The 22,033-nt window shown below is 37.4% G+C and overlaps 1 protein-coding gene across 5 annotated transcripts in view; it reads right to left on the bottom strand.

The window, feature by feature from the left end:
* Nucleotides 1–4,540: 4,540 nt before the first annotated feature.
* Nucleotides 4,541–22,033, bottom strand: part of Mlip (muscular LMNA interacting protein) — a 199,064-nt gene continuing 181,571 nt past the window's right edge. For all 5 annotated transcript variants that reach the window (XM_032911536.1, XM_032911540.1, XM_032911539.1 and 2 more), the window contains one exon: nucleotides 4,541–5,165. In XM_032911536.1, coding sequence (XP_032767427.1) covers nucleotides 4,893–5,165 — 273 coding nt within the window. In that variant the 3' untranslated portion in view covers nucleotides 4,541–4,892. The remainder of the gene's footprint in view (nucleotides 5,166–22,033) is intronic.

Consider the following 22,033-nt stretch of genomic DNA (forward strand, 5'->3'; position numbering starts at 1 on the left):
TGTGGGTGAACAAGATGATGGCGCTGAGAGAGCCTCAGAGCTTTCTTGCTTTCGATACAAATGTCACTGTGCTCTGGAGGCAGAGGTAGGTGACTGAGACTCTATGAGGATGTGACACACCGGTGAGTATGGAAGATAAGGCAAGCTCATATACCAGTATTAGTCGGATGCTCTAGAGAAATAGGGTCCTACACACCACTGGAAGATTTCAGAATTTACATAAAGCAAGAAGATCAGATGGCCACACCATCACTTCTCTGTGTACTTATATATATTCTAATAGTGAAGCTTCCCAAGAGCTGGTGACCAAATGTGCCTTAAACAAACAAACAAACAAACAAAACAAAATCTTAGTTTACTAAGATTATTCTAAACATATCAGCAAACTTTAAGTTGACTCAGATTTACTATTCTTTAAATAGGAATTCTAGCTTCGGGTTCAGCTAGGAAAATGGATTATTAACACACATTTTCTACAATGTCTATAATGTGGGAAAAAATCATGTCAAGTGTGTCACCTTGTAGATGAACGAGAAAAGCTCAATAAAGAAACCTGTCAATCTATAATGGCTTGGGAGGTGACTGACACAGACAAGGATTGGAGAGATTGAAAAGGGAAACAATTGCTTTGAATGCTGCATGAAGTAACTTCACTGAAAAGGAGGCATAATTTGACTGATTTATAATGTACAAATGTTCATACCCACGGGAGAAAACCCAGATAATTTTATATAGGAGAATCCATGTAGAACTAGAATGGCGTCGGGTGCTGATAGCATGCCTAGAGGACAGTAAGTCCATCGTTTTAAATAAAGTGGGTCAGCAATGCGAAACTGGGAAACGATGCTACTACACAGCTGAGGGAGATCCCGCTCAACCTGGGAAATTACTGGCTACTACAAGAACAAAGCAAAGGAAAAATGGATTATAATAGATGAGTACAGCCTTCAGTCTGGAGACTTTCAGAATATTAATAGAATATTAATGGCCAAAGTAAGGAAACCATTACAAGACAGTCCAGTAAAATGAATGAGCGAGGAATGACAAATTGATTTTCCCAGCTCTATTTCTATTGTGGTGATAATAAATAAATGAATAAATAAATAATAAATCCATGACCATGGTGACTTATGGGACAAAGGGTTTATTTGAGTTTATGGTTCCCGGAGGATAAGAGTCCATTACCATGACAGTGTTGAGCAGTGGCTTCAAGCAGGAATCGCGCAACAAGCTGAGAGTTCATATCTTGAACCACATTCAGGTAGCAGAGAGAGCATTCTGTATGAGTCTTTGAGTTCCCAAAGCTCACTGCAACAAACACAATTCTACCAACAAGGCCATACCTCCTAAGCCAAACAGAACCACCAACTGGGACCAAGTATTTAAGTATAGGAACCTACAAGGGACATTCTTAATCAAACTACCACACCAGTAGAGGTAATGAGCAAGCAGCTGGAGGTAAGAAACAGAATAGCAATGGAGAAATAAGAATTGGACATGTGGATTTCATACTCACCAACACTGTGATACTCGCTGAAATCTGTGAACAGCCACATATCTAAAGTGTATCAACTAGAAAGGTAGTCATTTGTAGTGGCACATCATGCCTATAGGTTATAATCCCAGCTATATACAAGGCAGAAACTAGGAGGCTAGGCGGTTCATCCCTAGAATGTAACAAGACACTCTAAACAAAGTAAAATTTTGATTTGGAGTATAGCTAAGTGTTATAAAAAAAATCCTAGTATACATAAAACCATTGGTTCAATCTAGAGTCAAGGAAAAATAAAGAAAAACAACAGGTACACAAGAGATGTTTAACAAAGGAGAGAAGCAATCACTACACAGGAATAATGAAGATAGAGACCTGGAGACATTCTGCTAACAGTACATTAATCTTCATTAGAGCAATTCAGTTCAGTGCTAGGAGCAAAATCAGAATCCTTTCAAGGATGAGTTAGTCATGGCTGGGCATGGAGAGAATGTCTACTGTCCATTATGACAACAACAAGAAAGAAAGAAATTGCTAGATTTATAGCATCATGAAGGAAATGAATGGAGAAGTGTTACTGTTACTGTGCTGTGTCCTGCCGTGTTGTTTGTTTGTTTGAGTTTCCTTTGTGCTACAGGGAAGCACCCAGTCTAGAAAAGATAAATGAAGACACAAAGGTCTGGGGAAACGGCAGCTAAAAGGCTCGCTCATAAAACAGTCTGCCCTCTACATGGTTCTTGTTATGGTTCAGGCCCTTTGTTATCCAGTAATATACTTAATCCACCTGATTCTTATAGGCTCTGGTAAGATGGTTACTGGTGTCATCCTAATTTTCAAAGATGAGGAAACAAGCATTCAGAGGATGGATTACTCCCTAAATACCACCATCTAGAATAGGTGGGGTCAAGAAATTGTCTATAGTTGTTTCACAAATAATAGAAGGAGCTAAAAGCTATAGCCTTCCTTTTACCACATAAACAATAACAAATAAAGATAAAGGCAGATGGATAAAACGGCTCGGAACAAGATGAAATCAAAACATGGGAACCTCATCATATGATGTGGCATGACCTCATTATGGACTTCTGATTAGAAAGTAGGGAGGGAATGGATTGGGGTCAGAGTATCACGTGATGTGGCATGACCTCATGATGGACCTCATCCCATGATGTGGTGTGACCTCATCATGGACTTTGATTAGAAAGTATGGAGGGACTGGATTGGGGTCAGAGTTTAAGACACAAAGCATCTGGTGAAAATGTAGAAGAATGCACTAGAACTCAACAACAATAAAATGTATGCCTGGTGGACCCCGCAGTCCAATCCTGTCCAATTCAGCATGTGTTTCCAGGGACTTCTTCAGAAGGAAGAGTAAGAAGACTTACTTGTAGGCAAAGCTGTAAGGTCAAACTTGGCAATAACATTAGCACATTAGAATAAAGTTCATTTGATAGCAGATTATGTTTTACAACTCCAGGCCAGCAGATTTTTTTCAAGAAAACAAATAAAAATATTGGTAATTGGGAAATATTAGCCACAGCTATGATGTTGCTATCAAATTTAGTAACTATTATGTTTTAATAGGGGGATAGAAATATATGATCAATCAATTAAATCTTCATTTGACAAACACTGTCTTATTACAAGATGGTTTTAATTAGCATTTTGAATGTGAATGGCTTTTGTTTGATATAGATGAATCTTAGACTCTGAAAGACAAAAATCTACTTATGAAGATTGTCCAGTTCATACACAGCTTTTACCTCTTCAATTTCTTTTCTGAAATAGACCCTTACTTGTGGAGCCTCTGCTGATATCAATCGCATAAACTCAAGTGACCCTTCCCACTGCAATCTGGCTCCTACAGGCAAATCTACAATACCTGCATGCCTATGGCTTTTGCAAATTATTTTTCAAAGCCTGGACAAGCAAAGCCAAACTAGGAATGGAATGGTAGATCTAATGTTGTTGAACAGTTGCAATTAGTACCACAAAGATATCTAAAGATGAAGCTGCTTCATATAACTAATACTATAAAATATGACTGTTACCCATCATGCAGTATAATTTATAAGGCAGGTAGTTGTTACGTTATTGTCACAAATAACATATAATGAAATTTTTTCATATATATTTTAAACAACATAAAATCATTTTAACATGCTTCCTTCCCCACTATATACTTCTTTCTATCAAACACCAATAGCAGGACACGCCTAAAACCCATAGTAATGTCATCCTAAATGTTGTCGGTAGGTAATTGATCCTATAAACATTATTTAATTCATAACTGACTGTTCACTCGTCACAGATGACAAAATAGAAAAAGCTAAATCTTTATATGCCCATGCCTACTCTTCAGATGACTTTGTTTGAAGTAGGTTATCAACATTATTTTTTAATGAATAAAATCTCAAGGACCAATGAGTTTTGTCCTGACATCTCCTAGGAGATGTCTTTGTTTTTATTTTTAATGTCAGTGATGTGTTTTACTGGACATGAAGAAATTTTTGATGAATTCTTTTAAATAAGATTTTTTGATCTGAATTATTTATTTAATTGAAGGTCAATTATTAGTGTAGAGAATTTTTAGGGTCTGGGAGTCTGTATTAGGTAACCAGTTTGCTATATAACATTCAAAATGGCAAAGGCATTTATTCAAAGGCCACACAGTGGTGCTGTGCATTGCTAACAGGTCTCATGAATGCATTCCAATGGCAATCATAAATATATCATAATACGTTAGCATATATGTAAAGCCCAGGTGCTGAATATTTTGCATTTTACAAACATGTGTGTGTATACACACACATATAGCCTATATGTAGTGTACATTATACATATACTATACATAAAATTTATATACATAATTATATACATAAATATATAGTATATATAGATTATGTAGTATATAAAAACACATGTGTTTATAGAATTATATATACATGTACTATATATAGTATATAAAATGTATACACTATACTATAAACTGCTAGGAAAATGGACATAATATATAATAAAATAATGTTATTTTGCAGATACTTGAAGTAATTCTAAATATTCCTTACTTATGGTCTGCACTATGTTCCCTCAACAATTTACTGTAATTAATTAAACTTCTAAAGATATTGAAATAAGACTAAAACATAAATTAATAGTTCTACCCTATTAAATTCTAGACATTTCCTTGGTATCTCTGCACTGGGCTAAGACCATGAAATAATGAGGAACACAGAGAAGGAATAGACTTAAGAAAACTGCATGTCTATCATCCCTCAAAGTCATTGTCACCTAATTAAAGTACTATAACTCAACCCAAGTATCTAATATGTTTGATATATTTAAATGTTAAATATGCAAGCATTCAGGTCTTTTATCTAGATGATATCATATGTAAGTTTTAGATGTGTAGCACCCTAAAGTTTCGTAGCAAAGAGCAATTCTCATCTTGGCAAAATAGTCTCACCTTATTGTATGTGTCCTGACTAAGTAGAGAGGGGGATTTCTCTTGTTCGTCCCTCAGTGAGAAGGAAGACAAATGACTGAAGGGTCCTGGGGTAAGACAGTCAGCATGAGAGAGGGTCTGTGGACGTAGCAGGGACTTAGCAGGAGGATAGAGTTTAGACTGATAGAAAGGATGGAGAGAGACAGGCTTGTGAGGGATGGCCATCTCCTAGGAAGAAGAAAGGCAGAGGATAAGTTAGTGTATGAAAATCAAGCACACCACAGCTTCCCTAAGAGATGCATGTTAGAACCTCTAACAGGATACTTGTTTTCATGGGGACTCTGAATAATCTGTTCCACTCTACCTCCAGCCTTTCCTGAAAGCAATCCAGGAGCTTGCAACATATCCCCTGCAGATGCTGTCTGTTATTCCTGAAAGTATGGACAGAAGAAATGTATAGAGACTTGCAGAACCTATCTGGAGGGGTTGACTGGGCCCAGGCAAGCAGCAAAACTGAGTCAGCAGAGGAATGTATTAACGCAGCTGAGTTGGTGTAGAATTTTGCCAGAGCAACGGGAAGGAATTAATTTATGAGCAGAGGCTAAGAAACTCCAGCTGAGCTGAGCAAAAATAAAGGATCAGCTGGAAGCAAGTCTAAAAGAAATAAAGACCATTCTCACTTCCAAGCAGTTTTGTCTTGGGTAGAACCTGGCAGTTCAGCAAACAGGTGAGTTTGCTGTGGAGGAAGCCATATTTAATTAGGATAGATTGTTAACATGGAAAAGGGTGAATGCAGGAGACTGAAGGAATAGGCAGGTAAATAAGAACATGAGTTACGTGAATGAAACAAGGAATCCATGAAAGTTAGAGGGAGCCGACTTAAACATAGGAAATATAATTATAAAAACAAAGGGCTAATATTTATAGATACATAGTAATGTTTTATACTTCTGAAACCTTACTTGTCAAAAGGTAAATTGATTGTCCTACAACAAAGCCCACTAGGACATTTACTGTATGACAAGCAACCTACTTTCTTACCTTTCTGACCACAGAATGAAGAAAAAGAGGATATGGTAGATACTTAGTACATTAATATTGAATTTTAAAGGATAAATGATATTGTTTGTAACTTCAATGATGTTTTCTATTACTTGTGTGCTTTGTAAATAACAGAAGGCTGTACATGTGGATCAAAATGACATTTGGCTAATAGGTAAACTCAGCTTGTCACAATAAAATAAAGGTTTTGTGTTTGTGTCCTTCATTTTAAGCAATATTTTTAAAGTCTCTGATGGGCCTTAAAACCAGTAAATGAAAATGCTGATCATAAGAGGAACATTGCTAGTTACTCATTTCTTTGGGTATTCAGTTGATTCTCTTAGAACATCTAGGAACACTACCTGAAATGTCAACTCAGCTAGCGTAGTAATGAATTTACCTCCTTTTTTTCTTAGTACATACTTCCTTTCTTTCTTTTGTTTAGTTTCTTTGGTTAATACCACTCAATACTACTCCTACTAGTAAGCAATTTAAATGAAACATATATAGTTGATCTATTAAATTTTGTACTGTCATTTACATAGAAACATTCTAATTTTTTCTATTTCCTCAGTCACATAGTTACAACTAATTGCCTTATTTAGTGTCAAAAGCAATTAGTAGAAAATTGAGAAGCAGGAGCAAACCTCACTGTACAAGAACAGGACAATGCTCCTGGTGACAGTTGAGGAAGCTTAGAAAAAGTTGGGGATTTAGCTCAGTGGTAGAGCGCTTGCCTTACAAGTGCAAGACTCTGGGTCTGGTCCTCAGCTTCAGAATAAAAAAATAGAAAAGGGTGGCCTAGGAGTCTCTTGTTTGCAGACTCTGGATTTCTTAGAATGTAGAGTACCAGTTCTCTGAATAATGGGGGCCAAGTCTTGAGATCCATGAGAAGTTATGCAGCCATCACACTTGGGAATCAAATCAAACCAAGCTTTGCACAATTTACTAGAAACCTCATCATGACCAATCTCTGGCCTAAGAAGTGCAGCCTGCACACTTCTATGAGATCATGTGGCATCCTCAGCTCCTATAGACACCTGAGCAAAAAGGAAGAGCATAATTTGATCACTGTGGACATACCGAAGAGGTGAGTATTGGCCAAGCTTACTTGAGTACTTAGAATGAAAAGTGCATGCAAGATGACAATATTTAACACTCGAGACACTTTTTCAGGCTCTGAGACTTGTGGTACCAAAGCAAACTGGGACTTGTTGATTTCCCCCGCCCCTGTACTCTGACTTTCCTTCTGTATAACTTGTGTTATTCTTCACTTATTACCAAGACTGCTCTGTCCTCTAAACACCACTTTGTTCTGAATTTACTAAGGTCTTTGTTTTCCTTAACATCTGGAAACGTTAGTATTGATTTTTTTTTCTCTCTCCATAGATAATCGCCCTTCTGCATTTCTGTTTAACTCCTGGTTTAGTGGTTTTGCTTATTTTGCTTTGTTGTGTTTTGCACTGGAGGTTTTCTCCAAGTATCTGGATATATACTGTCTGTTCATGTTATTTGAGTCGGACACAGGGCTTCTTAGAGATACTGACTGAACCCACATACTGCCATTGGAGTTCACCATACAGAATATGGAAATCTCAGCCATTTCAGGGTTTTCTTCTTTTGGCTGATCAGATTATCTCACTGAAATTTTTCCAAATCACCAGGCTAGAAGTCAAAAGAACAATAACTAGCAGAAAAGAAAGGCCAGGGGGATAATATTCTGAGATACAGTAGGAAAAAAAGAGAACAGGCTATCAACATGAGACACGAGGCTTCAGGCTGGGCCAGCTCCCCCTTCAATCTGAATCCCAACGTTCCTCTAACCTGATGGAGGGGAGAATGCCAGCCACTAAAAGACAGGGTCTCCGGGATAGTTATTTAAGTAACTGGTGCTGTTTCCGTGTTTTAGCTGCTGTCCTTTTATCTCTGGCAGGTTATCCTCGGGCACATCTAAATCCTCAGCCTGTTGAGAGCTCTAAGGTAGAAAGAAAATCAAGGATCTCTGAGAAGCCAGCTCAGGATTTAGTTTCTACACCTGTTTTTTATCAGTTTCACCTATCAAGATGCTGTTATAGCTCTAAAAGTATGTCGTTCTATTTCTTCATTTTCTCCCTGTGGTCTCTATCATAAAGTACATCCCTCAGAGTCCTATATATATATATATATATATATATATATATATATATATATATATATATAATAATTTACAGATCCATCCTTGGCTGGAACACCTAATAGATTTTTGTTCGCTAAAAGTGACTTTGAAAAGTCCACAGAGCTCTGCCAGCTTCCTCCTTGCATGTCTGGAATGCATCCTACCTGCCGAGTTACAGTTTGCTCCAGTGCACTGCTAAGTTCTTTGTAGGTGAATCTGGGATGGTTTCATGACTGCCCATAGCTATGTTGGACTGTTTCCTTTCTGTGTACTGTCTCTTGGGTATTGACGATAAGGTTGAACTGGCTTGTCATCATCGTTAGGGTTAGCCAATACTTCTGTTGTTATCCTTAGATGAAGAGAACCCACGGCGATCTGCATTGCCTCCCCTTGGATCCACTGTGCTCATGAAACTACCTTCTACCATTTTACTGTGTCTCTTCTGGTTACAGGTTTGAGGGTCTAGTCGGGAAACTAATACCTTTGACGTTTCCCACGTCTGTTCTTAATTGTACGTCTCCCTTGGATTTACCTCTGTGTAAGATGGAGAGAGGTTGCCCTTCTAGTAGCTTCTGTGTTGTCTACTTTTTATTTTCTATTTTCTCCCATTTTGCTAATCTTCTAGCAAACAGCTTGCTGCTTGACATAGCTTTCAAAGAATACAATTTGTGTCTGTGATTTCTACAGTTTTCTCCTTTCTAGCTGTCTAATATCAATCTTCACTCTCTTGCTTTTTATATGCAGCAGATAATAGTTTCCTCCTAAATAATGTTTTCTTTAATTTTTTTGTCTGTGCCTTTGGTTTCATTGTTTTTCTTGGGTTTTCCAAGGTGAATGCTCAATTAACTTTTATTCTCTTTCCTTTCTTCACTAAGCGTATAGACAGTTTTTTAAAAAAGTCCCAAAGACTATTTTAATAGTCTAATAAACAACAATTTTAAGTCCTAAGATTTCAATATATCTTTAAGATAGACATTAAATTATTTTTTTAAAAATGCATTCTAATCTATTATTTTAAAACATTATTTGGGTATTATTATAAAATAACACAACCAGTATTTAAAACATCAAAACACAGAACAATCTAAAATGACAATATTAGATTCTTCTATCAATCCTATGAGCCCAGGTGCAGTCTCCTAACACCACTTTTAAATGCCAGGAAACCTGTCTCCTGGTTTCAAAATACATCACACAGCTTTAACAATCAAAATACTATGATAACAGTGGGAAGGGATATGCACAGGCCAATGAACTGGAGCAGAGAGCCCGAAGTTAAATCCATCATGACCTTTACTAAAGATGCAAGGCATAAATGGAGACACTGGATAGCCACAAGTAGAAGAATGACATTTGACCCTTATATCATCTACAAAAAATCAATTTAAATAAATGTCTGAATAAAAAAAACATAATGAAAAGTATTTTGATGATGGCTTATGCAGCAACATTTTTGGATATATATTCATCAGCAGAATGGATGAAGAGAAATATAATACATCTGGGCATGAGACACTTTGCCATCCTTAAAGAAGAATCCTGCCATTTGTGACACATAGATTTGTATGTTGATCACTGAAAAGCCAGACACTAACAGGTACCTCACTAATATAACAGTAACCTCACGAATATAATGTGCACCCTGAAAGAGTTGACATTGTAGAAACAGGGGGTAGAATGGTAGTTGAGGGACAGGGAGGAGGAAGAGTGGTGGGAGATGAGAAAATGTTGGTTGATGGGCTCTGAGTTACAACTGGAGAGGAACAGGAAGTTCTGGTGAGCCACTGCAATGTAGGATGACTGGAGTTAGCAGTTATATACACATAAGGTGTTGGCCAGAGGGTAGACATCTTCACTTAAGCAAATTAAGTGACCTCTGGAGGTCTAATGTAGGCAACATTGCTGTAACTGGCAATTCTGCAGTATATATTAAAGTGCTGAGAGGATAGATCCAAAGTGCTCTTCCCAAAATAGCAATTAAAACAAGTATTAATGGTTCTGTGTGGACAGATGGGGGCAGATGTGCTACTTTGATCGAGACAATTTTGTGATCTATAAGAATATCAAAACATCAAATTGTATACTTAGAGATATATATGATTTTTACTTATTAAAAAAGTAGAAGTGGAACTAAAGAAGAATATAAATTTTATTTTCAGTTTCTTCATCAATCAAAAATTCATTGCAAAGCAAATATTTCATATACATATGTCAGGGAACTCTTGAGGGTTCTCAGTCTGTTAATTTGTAAAATTTTGTGTTCTGACAAACTTGAGTGTCTCGTTTCTACTTTGACAATTAGTGGAAGGTGCTTTTTGTCCTAAGAGATGTGTTTTATGATATTAAAGCAATAGCAAAGAAATGTTTTTTCTTACTTGGGTTTGGTTATAAGATTAGAGTTCAAATATCTATTTATTAGATTTAACTCTGAGCATTGGTGCTTCTGTTTGCCATTTACTCTGTCATAAGCTGGAAAATAATTTAAAATGCTTCACCATTAATGGATTTTCATGTAATCCTTAAACTTTTGTATATGGATATTAAATATAGCATTTAGATTCTCTGATTATATTTTCCCTTTGCGTTTTACCCTTTAGCATTTGGAGAAAATACTGTCTTGCTTAAAGAAATTTTGCCCATTCTGAAGGTATGTGTGCAGATGCTCTTGCCTGCACACATGCACATGAACATCAGAGGTGGGTTTTAAAATGTCTTCCTCAATTCCATCTCTGCCTTGTGTTTTATTATTATTATTTTAATTTGGAGATGGGGTTTCTTGCTGGGCCTGGAGCACAGCTAGACTGGCTGAGCAAAAAGTCCCTGAGAGCCACCTGTCTCCTCTCTACCCTTTTGCCCCCATTCTTACACATAGGTGCTGGAGATCTGAGCTCAAGACCCCACACTGGGGCAGGAAGCCCCTTAGCCCTTCCTCCCTTGTCCTGGTTCTTCTATGCCATCATCGTCCTCAGGGGTTCTTATTGTAACTGCACCAGCATACCACAGTCTTTAAGTAGACTCAGTGTGCTTCATATTTTCCCATAAGGTTATTTAATTTACACAATGCTTTTCCCTAGTTTTCCCAGAAGGCTCAGGAATGTCACTTTTTGTATGGTTCACATTTAGAACATAAATGTACTAAGTTGAAAATATTTTAAAGTGTATTTTCTGACTTAGACACATAATAAAATTCAGTATATTGAATTCTTCATTACTCATTTTCCCCACATCTCCAAGGCTGATTCATGGGTGTTTTCTAAGTGTTTGATTACAAAGGAAAATTTCCATTTACCATTTCACATTTCTGTATTATATTTATTACAACAAGAAAAATATATTTATCCCCCAGTAAATTAGGTTGTTAACATTTTATATCATTTTCTATAAAGGAATTTTATTATTCGCCTCAACAATTCCTTTAAATGTATGACTTGAGTATGTTGTCGTCAAACAATACTAACAATTTCATAGGCTCTACTCTGTAAATGTCTCATTGTGATGCTGTATTATTAGTTCCAGAGCAAGACCAAATTACACGCTTACTCATAGATGTATTGACAAAAGTGTAGATACACATCTATATTTCAAACGATACACATAACTAAAACCTGGTCAACTTGTCAATCCAATATTTTAAATTTATACTTAGGATTGATGAGCCTAATCTGGACACAGTATGTCTCGTTATTTATGCTTATATCAGTTTTAGTTTATTTCATCTAGATCATTGTAGAGTTTTGGCTACCTTAAAGGAAGGCATTTATTTTATCAGGATTATTTTAGTGAAAAAGTTAAATGATAAACCCTAGAGTAACTCCTACAAGCTAAAACTAAATGAAGCAAGATTAAGGGAAAACATTGCACCCCTCTGGAGAGCCCTGACTTTCCATGAAGCTTCACTTTGAATAGCCTTGACTTTCAACCATTCAGAAATCACTCTACAGGGAAAATGAGCAAAGCACAAATCTTCCTACTTTAGGTGGGAGCTGCAGACATTTTATAAAGGAATCGTCCATGGACGTTGTAGACTCAACACATCTACTTGAGGACCTGACGCCACGGTCCTGTGAGAGTAGCCTTGACAAGATCCAGGTAAACGGGAGCAGCTGACTTCGACTTCCCATAAGGTTATTCATTTTTTAATTGGATATTTTTTATTTACATTTCAAATGTTATTCCCTTTCCGGGTTTCCCGGACATAAGTCTCTATCCCTTCCCCCTTCCCTTCTCCTATAAGGGTGTTCCCCTCCCCATCCACGCCCCTTCCTGCCCCCGACATTCCCCTACATTCCCCTACACTGGGGGTCCAACCTTGGCAAGACCAAGGGCTTCTCCTTCCATTGGTCCCCAACAATGCCTTCCTCTTCTACATATGCAGTTGGAGCCTTGGGTCAGTCCATGTATAGTCTTTGGGTAATGGTTTAGTGCCTGGGAACTCTGATTGGTTGGCATTATTGTTCTTATGGGGTTGCCAGCCCCTTCAGCTCTTTCAATCCTCTCTCCAATTCCTCCAACGGGGGTCCCGTTCTCAGTTCAGTGGTTTGCTGCTAGCATTCGCCACTGTATTTGACCTGCTTGGGATGTGTCTCTCAGGAGACATCTATATCCGGTTCCTGTCAGCATGCCCTTCTTAGCTTCATCAATCTTATATAGTCTTGGTAGCTGTAGATATATGGGGCACATGTGAGGCAGGCTCTGAATGGCTGTTCCTTAAAGATACTAGTGGAACATATTTTGTCCCCAGGCCGTGGTTTCAAACTTCTTTTTCAGTTTTTATTAAAGCATGCTAATAATCTCTCATATCTCAGCCACATCCAGTGTCACACTAGTGAATTTTCTTGTGCTCAGCATGTCACTGTGGAAATGGCTTTTCTAAATGATCTGAAGGGATTGTCGTTCTCCTCCACCTCAGCAGCAAGCATGTGGATCTTCAAGTTCTAATTTTCAAAGGAAAAAAATCATACCCGCTCTTATTAGTAAAATCGGCAGCATAGCTATTTCTGGTAAAACGTTTCAAACCACTTGCTCTCTTCATAATTGCCCTCTTCAATATGAAATTACTTTTTAAAACATTCCCCAAACTTTGAGCCTTATTTAAGTTTGATTGTTGAAAAGGAGCAAATTATTTTCATTGATGTTGATATGGTGCACTGCAAAACTTCAAGAAGACCCGGGAGAATGAAGCAGTAATATCCTGTTCATTAGAGGGAAAAATAGCAGGCAAATATGTGGTAAGTAAATTGATTTGGCTCTGCCTAATTGACAGAGACATCAGAAAATGAATGTCACAGTCCTGTCTGAGGCAGGGGCCACTCTAGAAAAAGGTTACGTTCTCCTCAACCATTAAACTCTTAACTTCAAAAGCTACTTCCATTGCAATAAAGGGACATTTCAAGGCACTTTGGACTCTTCTCATTAAAGACTGCAGATCTCACTCTCCTTTGTTCTGTTCCTAGCATTTTAAATGTTACCTCCTTTCCTGGGGTTTGGAAGTGATAGAGAAAAATCCACTCTGAACGGATGCTGTCTGTTCATGCTGGGTGTTATCTGCAGAGACCAAGCCAACTGCATGCCCCAAGTCTGAGCTTCAAACCCTAGGCATCTGCCAGCTTTTTGTTGAAACAGTAAACTACATTAGCAACTGTTCAAAATCAAAACCACAGGGCTTATCTTCTCTTTCAATTTAAGGCAGGACCCAGTACAAGTTGAGAAGAGTTATACTATATTCTGAAAGAATGAATCCTTTATCCAAAATGAGTTTGCCATTTTACAGATACTGTCACAAACCACGCAGTACTATGAAAGAGATTCTGGCTGGCTACGTGTACTGAAGATCGGTCTAGTAAGCTAGGCTTCAGAGTTGTGAATGTGAGCGATAACTTCCGGTTCACAAAACTAAATTCTAAAAACAGACGTATTTAAACTAACACGTCTATTTTAAAAAACTGATGTGAACCAAAAAAGAAAAAAAAAAGGTGAATTTGTGAATCGAGAAAAATGTAGCATATGTTTAGCTATTTCAAATCTTCTATATATTTTTAAAAATAATTACAACCTAATTCTCAAGATAGACTTCAGAGACCACGGCGTTTCAAGCGTATGGTGTCTGGCAATGGGTTCGTATGAAGATGGTTGAGGCAGGAACTCACCCGAACAGATGGAGAAAACAGTCCCTCAGCACAGCGGCAGGAGAGTGTTAAGATGCCTTGTCTTTCACATTTCTCTGTTTGTGCTTTATTTCGCATTCTTACATTGTACATATGGACATATTTGCAGAAATTCAAATTGAAAAATGAGAGGGTACCTTATTTTAAAAGCTTTTTATCCGCTCAAAATGGAAAGGAGGTGTACTCACTGATTTCTCAGAAAGAAGTCAATCTCCTTCCAAAATTATAACGATTTTGGAAGAAAATTATAATAGTAGATATATTAAAATTGTACTCCTTCAGAGAACTTCCAGAACTGGTTGACCATATCCATTTCATTTAACTATGGCAACATTATTCACAACAACCAAGATAAGGAAGCAGCTTAAGAGCCTGTCAATAAAGAGTAGATTTTTAAAATGTGAAATTTGAGCATTGAAATATTAGGAAGCCTTATCCAAGGAAATCTTGCCACTCTCAACAACACGGGTGACTCTAAAAGATATTATTTCAGGTGAAATAAGTCAACCACAAAAGGATAAATATTGCACATCTTACATAAAAATGTGAAAGAGCCCAAGTACAGAAACAGAGTAGGTCAATGGTGTTTAATAGTGCAGGGCAGGGAAGCTAGGAAGGTGGTGGTCGACCTGTAGAAAGGTAGGTGCTGAAATAGATGGTTCCCAAATGGTGAGGTTGTTTAGGGCAGTTTAGGAAGTATGGCTTTGCTAAAGGAAAATGACATGTGGTAGGGCAGTTTTAAGAATTTCTTGTTTTCATTACACTTCTTATTAACTCTGTCTTTCTGCTTCATGTTCGCTGTTGAAGATGTGATCTCTAAGCTTCCTATTCCATGCCAAGGCTTGCTGCCATCCCTCCCCACCATAATGGACTCTTAACACTTAGGAATCATAAGCCAAAATAAATTCTTTAGCTTGCCCTTTTTTCATGATGCTTTCTCCCAGCAATGAAAAAGTCACTACACAAAGACTGACAAGAACAAAAGAACAGGGAGAGAGACAGCAATGCTAACTTTACAAACCATAACACCACCATACTGGGAGGAACCACTAGCCTGGCAATTGCATTTCCAAGTTTGTTCTTCCAGCTATTCAAAGAAGCTGAAGATGACCTCCAACTTAATGCTCAGAGTGGTAATGTTAAGGCATTATTTAATCCAGAACATTTAGCTGTGTGTTTGTTTCAAAGTACACTTTTGAGAGCTCACGGCAGAAAAAATATTTGGGAGAAAAACATTCTAGCTTCAAATATCCACAACATTGAATATCAAAATACTTTTAGAAAATGTGATACATCAGAGTATCAACGTGCAATTCTAGGCCACAAATAAAATCTTACCAAACACAAATAAGTTGAAATAATTTCATATATTTTATAAGATCATAGCTCAATAAAGTTAAAAGTAATGTCAAGAAAAATTGCAGAAACTACATAAACACATTAAGAATGAATAAATCACCTTTGATCAGAGAAGAAATTAATGAAATATAGCATATATATGTACACATAATACATATATATATATATATATATATGTATATATAGAGAGAGAGAGAGAGAGAGAGAGAGAAAGAGAGAAGAGATCTTTTGGTTACTGCAAAGAAAGAAGTGCCAATATTGTACTTTAAAAGGAGAATAAGGCTTCCTCCAAGGAGAGGGGGAACATAAGTTCTCAATAAAATTCTTACAAACCAAAATCAAGACCACATTAAGAAGATTTTACACCTTGACCAAGTTAGGAACAATCCATGTATGCAGGATTGGTTCAACACATACAAACCAATGGCCAAAATACAGCACATAGACTTAAAGATAAAAACCACAGGTCCATCTCAGTAGATATAGAAAAGTCCTTTGACAAAAGCCAATATCTTTTCATGATTAAATAAAAAGCTGGGAATAGAAGGGATATACTTGAATGCAATGGCTACAAGCAGCAAAGCCCATAGCTACTGTATACTAAATGGTAAAGCAGCAAAGGTGCTTTCCCTAAAATGTAGAACAAGAAAAGGTTGTAACTCTTCTCTTGTTTAACATAGTCTTAAATTCTAAGCTGGAGCAAAGAGACCTAAGAAAAACATAAAAGGTAAAAATAGAAAAGTAAGAAAAATAGGAAAGAAATCCTACTTCCAAATGACATGAGCCGGTCCTTAAAACTTCTTTAAAACTCCAGCAGAAACCATTAGGCCTTAATAAATAGATTTAGCAGGATGCAAAATCAACATATAATTTCAAATACTAAAAGAATATGTAAGAATATTGACCTGATAACAATGATGAACACAATACCCCAACTAGAAACCATATGTCACAAAGTAAAGCCTCCAGTACTAGAAGTATGTTACAAGGGGGCCCCATAAATTCCTGGAAATATTGCTGACTATTGTCAGTGTTACTGGTTACCCTCTGCAACCTGATGCCAAGAAAGTAATGCTGAAGGCATTACTTACTTGTGCTGTCAAGCATGGAGAAATTAATCAGATGCCCGTGGCTATTTTGTTAGGTTTTGTTGTTGTTTGTTTGTTTCATTTTGTTTAGTTCGAGTACTTTCTCTTATTGTTCTTAGTTTGTTTTACTTGATTTGATATTTATTTTTGTTTGTCTTTGGTTTAAGGATATTTTTGAGAGAGGGGAGAAGAAGAGGGGGGAGGAGGAGGGAGGAGAGAGGAGAGGAGGGGAGAGGGGAGAGGGAAGGGGGGAGGGGAGAGGGCTAAGGAGAGAGGGGAGAATTGGAGGAGGAAGAAGAACATGGAAAATCTAATAAAAAGAAAATTACCATAAAAAACTTTAATCAGGTAGGTAAAGGCCTATAGAATGAAAACACTAAACACTAGAGAAAGAAATTGAAGACAGTAGATGGCAAAGAGCCTTCCCAGATGCAGGCCCTGGCAATGTTAATATTGGAAGTAGCAATACCAAAAGACACCTATATGGTAAAGACAAAATGCATCAAAGTCTAAGTGATTTTCATGTACTTAGGAAAAATCCTAAATTCAAATGGAAGCAGAAAAGCCCTTGAGAATCCAAGGCAATCCAAGCAGAAAAGGCGATATTTGAAGTGTCAAAACAGCTGGTTTCAAATTATATCATTGCCACAGTTAAAAAAAAAATTCTCTTGGCACAAAACAAGGTATACAGGCCACTAAAATACAATAGAGAGAGGAAATAAACCCACACAGCTACCTAATTTGTGTGTATGTGTTATATGTGAGTGCGTGTGGTGTACAAGTATACACATGCATATTTCCTCCTCCTAGTTTGAGACAAGAGGCTATTGCTGTCCAGGGGCTCACACGTTAGGTTATGCTGGCTAACCAGTGAGTCCAAGGAATCATGTCTGTTCCCACAGCCCCTACTGGGGTTGGTTACAAGTCCCTGAAAACATACATGATGTCTAAAATGTGTTTTGCAGTCTCGTGTTGGTGAGACTTGAAGGGTGCATCTTCTGACACGGCTAAGAGACACAGCCTCCCAGTAAACTCTGTTCCTCCAGCACTACGCCCACGTTCAATGGTCATCTAAAACATTTCCAGTGAAACTGTGCACAGGAACTGTGCAAAGAGGGAGATAACGGTAGATTCAATCCCATCTTGAGCAAGAGGCATAAATATTCCAAAGGCATGTGATCAGAGCATTCTGCAGTACTAGACATGGGCTGTCTTGACTCCAAGTTCAAGGGGACCCTTTGTCATAGCGACTCCTGTGGAGAGACATTTTCCTACCAACCAGTAAATTCTCTAGTGCTCTAACCTGTGAATAGCATCCATTTGCTACAATAGTCTTTAGTTTTTGAAGTTCTCTTGTTTAATAGTTTTAGGATCAAAACCAAAATGGAGTTTAGAAAATCTATTTTAACAAGGCTCTTATTAAAAACCAGGCTGCACTTTCTGTGAGAGGTCCTAAATGTGACAATGCTCAAGCCCCTGGAATAGAAATTCAAGAACACCATGGGCTACACAGGTTTCGGAACACATCTATTGAAAGATTACATGGTGCTATTCTTCCCCTGTTGAGTGAGGGTTACCACCAATTACTCCCTAGTAACTAACACCTTGTACTGTGACAACAGAAGTAGCAACACCATTTTAGTCTGTTTGCTTAAAGACAAAAACAATTAAAAAGGAAAGTCTCTGGAAGATTCTTATCCCTACATATATCAGGTAAAGTGGTGCCGAAAAAAGTCTCCCTTAGCAACATAAATGCTGGCAACAAAATCTATAGTGCTCTAGGCATGATCTTTCCATTTTGACATGAAGACAAGGTCAAGAAAAATTTAATGCCAAGAAGAGTAATGAAAGCATAAATATGAAGTGGGTGTATCTGATTGTATCCTGGATGAGAAATAATATTATTTCAAAGGGACATTTTTCAATAAATGCAAATGAGTAAGTTAATTATGTTTATGACAAATTATCTATTACATACATTAACCAATGTATCCATGATAAATTCCTCCTCATATACGTGAAGTGAAGAGAGGAAAGGAGGGGGGAAGGAAAGGCGAAAGGAAAGGAGGAGGGGGGAAGAAATATTCACGGAGATAGCACCATTTGAGAGATGCCAAATCTTTTAAACTAAACCTTTGAAAGTCAGTGTAACACTGAAAGATATTCTGTTTCTCACGCCTTAAAATGATCCAAGTCATTTAGTCATTTTTACACCTTAAAAGGTTCCTGTAAACATCTTACCTGAAGACAGGAATCAAAGCTTAGTCATGATAGAAGGGACATTTATGACAGAAGAAACCAAGCCACCTTGATTGAAGTGACTTTTGAAAAAGAGAAGTTGGTAATTTATGAGGTTCTGTGTAAAAGGAGGCATTGTTCGTCTTATCTGTGACAAAGGTATTTGCCTGTTATTTCACCTGGGTGGAACAAAGAAGGTCATCTGAAGGTCACAGTCAATATATAACTTCATGGATAATTAAATGGCAATCTGAAAGTTGCTCACATCATCATCAAACAGAGAAATTGAGAGAACAGGGAGACAAGTTGAATGTTTAAAAATATCAAGGGAGGAGGGAACGGGGAATGAGGATGCGTGGAGGAAATTTCTCCTATGATGATCCTATTTTGTCTCTGTGTGCTTAGGAAGAATTCTCTAAATCAGTGCTTCTCAATCGTTCTAATGCTGTGACCTTTTCATAGTGTAAAAATATTTGTTCTTGTCTGATGGTCTTAAGCAACTCCTGCAAAAGGGTCATTCAACCTCCTAAGGGTCACAGGTTGAGAACCAATGCTCTAAATGGTCATTTTAACCAAAACACATCCTCTCCTCCACTGCAACAGGTCAGAAGGGAAATGAAATGGAAGAGGCAGGCATGGGAAACACCATTTCTCATAAAGAAAAAGAAAGCGTCTCTGGAAAAATCAGATAAAACAGTAACAGTCCCCCTGTGTTTCCCACCAGACCTTCACACTGGCTCTTTAAAGCTTTAAGGAGGCAATAATGTATCTAATCTCAGGAACTACATTATTAGTATAAAGAGGAAAAGGTGTTTTACATATTGCCTTGTAAGACTGAATTAAGATATTGTATTTTATATTAGAGTGAAAATTTTCCGTAGAGAAGTTACCTTCAGCTAAACGGATAGGTCACGTGATTAGCAAGTCATTGTTTCGCACTGTGGGCTTAGCATGCTCACAGGCCATCAAAACAATGTCACAGCCCTTCATCCCTGCACCTGCCTCATGCTCACGGCCCAAACAAGCCCAGTAATTATTTCTACCTCCCCCTTTAGTTACCAAAAGGAGCATTCTTCAGAGTATGTGGTCATGACTGCACGTCTGTATAAATCTGTATATTTAGGGTAGAATGTGGAGATGTTTTATAATAATTCAAAAGGATCATAAATTGATACAATAATGGATTTGGAGTGAATTTCAGAAAATCACAAGCTTTATTAAAAAGAGTTTTTTTTTTTAAAATCCATCTAATGCACAATGATACTCTCTTCCCTAGAACATTTTGATGTAAAAAAAAATCGTTCAATAATAAGACTCAATTACTAGATTTCTCATTTAGTCTCGAACTTTGCTTTTAGTACTGAGAGGCTGTTTGCAGACAACTTGTCAGCTCCTAATCTGCTCACTAGGCTGCCCGGCCGAATCTCTTCGAGCTGCAATACATTCATCTCTGCCTTGTCTCATCAGCTTTAGCATCTGACATTTGGGAACAGCATTTGGAAATCATATTTTATGGCAGTGAAACTGCTAGGGGAAAATTTATGAACTTAGCAATCCCATCCAACATGCCCTGCCATGCAGAACTGCCCCCGGTACAAGGGAGATTAGGGAATGTGAGCCGCTTCAATTTGGCCAGCTGCCTGCCTAAGAAATTGTCTATTACATGGGCGAATGAGATCAACCAAGTTTGGAAACATTCAATTTGCTCTATGGCAGATTGAAAGAGAGCAGTAGTGACTGGAGCTGAATGTGAACATCTTCATACGAAGTTCTAGTGAGGTAGCAATGCCAGCATCGTGAGTCGTTGAGAACCACTGAGTTTCTAGGTGGACCTAACTATGTACATGTGTGAGCTAACTTTGTACTCTGCCTCACTATAGATTCTGGACATAAAGAACATATAAATGCTGCTTGACGCAGAGAAGTCAGCTTTCCTGACTGCTGTGGACCCAGGATTCTATCAGACTTTGTCCTCTCTTACACTGCCCACGTATGAGGCTAGGAGAACCTTAGCATTCACATGTAAGAAGGATGCTAGGTTTCTTTCAGTTCTTGATCTCCTGTCATACCCTAGTAAATCAGATGTCCTACCTTCAAATAGGAATTATGAAAGAATTAATTAATGAAAAAATTAAAGCACAGTTAGGCCTGTAGTCTATGAAATATTTAAAAACACAGACAACATTTTCATCCAATTACCTGGAAATATATAGATGTAAGCTATAACATAAACACAGCTTTCAACTCGTCTAACTACAAAAGAATGGAGAAAAAGAAAACAGCAATTCTTTCTAATGACAAGAATTTCCTGCACTAGAAATGGAATTCATCATTCCACAGGACAATAAGGGTGATAAATCACAGGCAGATTAACATGACACGCTTCAAGGGAGCTTGCCTGAAGAAAAATTAAGTTTCAAGATTATATAAAAAGTAAAAACCCTTATTTTATAGCAGCTAATCAAATACTGAGGACTATAACGTGCATAGATAATAATTTGCGAAATTTAATTTAACATCTTCAATTTGTTTCCATACAAATACTAGATTGTATTCTGATAACATTTTACAATGATTTTCCAATCTAAAAGTTCACATTAATCTTCAAAAATGGTAAGTGTTGTACAAACAATATGGCTTCCTTTTTTGTGTTTTCATTGACAATGGAATCTGCTTTCCTAATTTCTCTTTCTGTAATATATAGAATTAATAATGATAAATTACATATCAGTAAGATTTCCTTTCCCAGATGAAAATAGACTGCCTCTAAACTCTAAATCTCTTTAGAAGTTCTAACAGTTCAGTCTGGACCTAACCTCACGCACCCAGGGGTTGTCCCACCTCAGCCTCTAAGAAGCTGGAACCACAGCTAGACACTGTTCAGCCATCCCTCATTATATGAATAAAATCAATGGCTATTCATGAGAGTGTGTGCATGAGGAACATTTTCAAGGCTCCATAAAGAGTAGAGCCAGCCAGGGTTCATCAATGATTTAAACTAACCCAAATCTTGGCGTGTAAATTATTAACGAGACGGGCCTGATCTTCACG

The sequence above is a fragment of the Rattus rattus genome, chromosome 8 (assembly GCF_011064425.1).
Source record: "Rattus rattus isolate New Zealand chromosome 8, Rrattus_CSIRO_v1, whole genome shotgun sequence".
In the NCBI taxonomy this organism is placed as follows: Eukaryota; Metazoa; Chordata; class Mammalia; order Rodentia; family Muridae; genus Rattus; species Rattus rattus.